General features: G+C 44.1%; 1 protein-coding gene across 1 annotated transcript; it reads right to left on the bottom strand.

Annotated features, from left to right (window-relative positions):
- Positions 1-765: 765 nt before the first annotated feature.
- LOC129964244 (uncharacterized) lies at positions 766-2,043 on the bottom strand. The gene has a single exon (XM_056078978.1). It carries the CDS (start codon positions 2,041-2,043, stop codon positions 766-768), a length of 1,278 nt encoding a protein of 425 aa, XP_055934953.1.
- Between the last annotated feature and the right edge of the window lie 653 nt (positions 2,044-2,696).

Here is a 2,696-nt window from a genome sequence, read left to right as displayed (position 1 = left end):
CCGAGATGTCTGATGTATTGACCATTGTCTCTGTGATATCTGCCAGTTGCGAAAAAGCAGTCCAGTCCGCCCGCTGGAACAGGAAACGAGGAGGACAAATAGTCACATCACCGCTATCAGCATGGGAGACGATTATAGGAAAGTGATCGCTATTATATAAATCGTTGCTAACGGCAAAGGTTAGCAACGGCAGAAGCTCAGGAGAACATATGGCCAAGTCAAGACTGTGGAAGGTACGTGTGGGTTCGTGGAAGTACGTCAATTCGTCGTTATTGAGCAGGCAGAGACAGTTGTTAGAAATAAACTCCTCAATCTGCCGCCCACGACAGTTTGTAGTACCCGAACCCCACAAAGTACTATGTCCGTTGAAGTCACCTTGCAATATAAAAAGCGAAGGAAGCTGGTCCACTAAGTTGTCCAGATCTTGCTGACAGATGGCATCAGGTGGCGGTAAGTAAATACAACAGACTGTGACTAATTTCCGTACATGAACTTGTACAGCCACAGCCTGTAGGGAAGTTTGTAATTTGAGAGGCGAACTTGGATAGAGATTTGAAGTAAAGATACAGACACCCCCGGAATTGCGAGATCCTGTGTCTGCATCTTTTCGTATACAGTTGTAGCCACGTAATTTTATAGGAATGTTTTCTGCCAAGAAAGTTTCTTGAACACTTATGCAGACAGGATGAAATTTGTTTAAAAGTGTCTTGATGTCATTTAGTTTGGACCGAATGCCGCGACAATTCCAAGAAAGTAAGGTACCCATTAAGAAATTCTTGTTGCTGGTAAAGAATTAGGGACAATGGGTGGAGGTTGCGAGGCATCGCAACTCATTTTCAGTTCTTCATCCTCCCCCTCAGATGGATGAAGCGAGATTAATTCGGAACTCTTGGATGCTCCACCAAAAATGGACGTTAAGTCCTTATGGACGACACCTTGGTTTGCGAGTCCCAGTGCGACAGATGAACGCAAATTTGACTTTTTAAATTTTGTATTTAAATCCTTTGCAGACAGGCCACGTTTTGAAAGCTTTAGCTTCAGGGATTTGTAGGATTTGGATTTTATTTTGTGCGTTTCAATTTCATTAGTTTCAGGAATACTTATTGTAGAATTTTCTGATTCAGAATCTGAAATTTTAGGGTTCGGTTTTGTTTTTAGATTGCTTTTTGTACAGTTAGAGCATGAACAGTTTTCACAGAATGGTTTTTGTACAACAGCTGCATAACTTATACCAGGTTTAGGTGTTTGGGACAAAACCTTTCGCCTGGCTTCTGGATAGGATATGTTTTCTATTACTTTAGTTGTTATTATCCGTTTTTCCAGTTGCCAACGTTCACAAGTTCGAGAGAATGATGCATGACTGCTATCGCAGTTTGCGCATTTTTCGGGTGCGCTACACTGCTGACTATCGTGGCCTTTCTCAGCACAGCGGGCGCAAGTGAGTGTCCCGCGGCAGTTGGCTTTCGAGTGACCAAAACGCTGGCAATGAAAACACCGTAATGGGTTTGGAATAAAATGTCTAACAGGTAATTTTATGTAGCCGGCATATATAAATTCTGGTATATTTCGGCTATGGAAAGTTAGTATGTAATGTTTGGTGGGAAGTATTTGTTCGTTCCGCCGGATTGAGATTTGTTGTACATTGGTCACTCCTTGGGGTTTTAATTCTTTTGCTATTTCTTCAAGGAGAACATTAAACAATTCCCCACAAGTTATAACACCTTTAGAATAATTTAAAGATAAGTGCGGACTTACAGTAATTCGGATATCAGCCAAAGCTTTCAATTTCATTATTTGTTGGGCTTGCTTTTTAGAATTTACTTCAACAAGCAAGTCACCCGAACGCATTTTACGGATTGAAGTGACGTCCCCTATTGTTGCTGCAAACGCCTTCTGTACAAGAAAAGGAGATACAGAATTAAAAGTTTCATTTAACTCAGAAACACGCTTGATGACAAAGAAAGAATCATGATATGAATTATTTTTTACAAAAGATTGGACTGTGCGATGCCCACTGAAGGGAGATTTCTTGGAAGAGCCCATGCGATATTAAAGAAGATTCGGGTCCGACGGCACCGCCCACCACGGAGCCCAACAAGGGATGGCAGCCACCGGCTCTAGACGTCTAGCCTCGGCACTTACCATAGTGCTAATCGGTTACCTATACGCTCGGAGTTACCCCCGGGGACAGTGACCACCCTTAACGCCAAGCCCAAGGAGTAACCCCTTCGCTTGATCCCTAGCAGACTAGCCACTCAGGTGACCAGCTACCAGCCGATTGATGCACAGGGGACCACAGTGCACCACCCATCTTTCTAGTGGGTTGCCACGCACGGCCAACACGTGGGGTTTTGGCTATCCATGAGAAGCAAGAAGCAAACAGAGCGGCGACAGCTTCTCATGGAGAGCTCCCTCGCTTGCCGTCGAGGGAAGGAAAGACACAGCAAAAAGCAGAAGGCGTAGGGGAGAGCGAACTGAAAGGGAGTATAGATCCCTGGGTACCTCGGGATTGGGACACCCGTACTCACCTATAGTAGGTGAGCCCCTGAGGGGTGTGGAAGCTTGGAGAGAGGGGTGTCAGCTTAGGTGTCGTCCTCATCATCTGACTGCGATTCAAAATTTCGAGGTACGTCCCAAAATAGCCCTAGTGTTGCTTTAAATTGGAAATATAATATAATTAAACTAAATCCACTATA

The sequence above is a fragment of the Argiope bruennichi genome, chromosome 3, assembly GCF_947563725.1.
Source record: "Argiope bruennichi chromosome 3, qqArgBrue1.1, whole genome shotgun sequence".
Lineage (NCBI taxonomy): Eukaryota > Metazoa > Arthropoda > Arachnida > Araneae > Araneidae > Argiope > Argiope bruennichi.
Note: the sequence above shows the minus strand (reverse complement) of the source record. Positions and strands in the feature narration are given on the sequence as shown.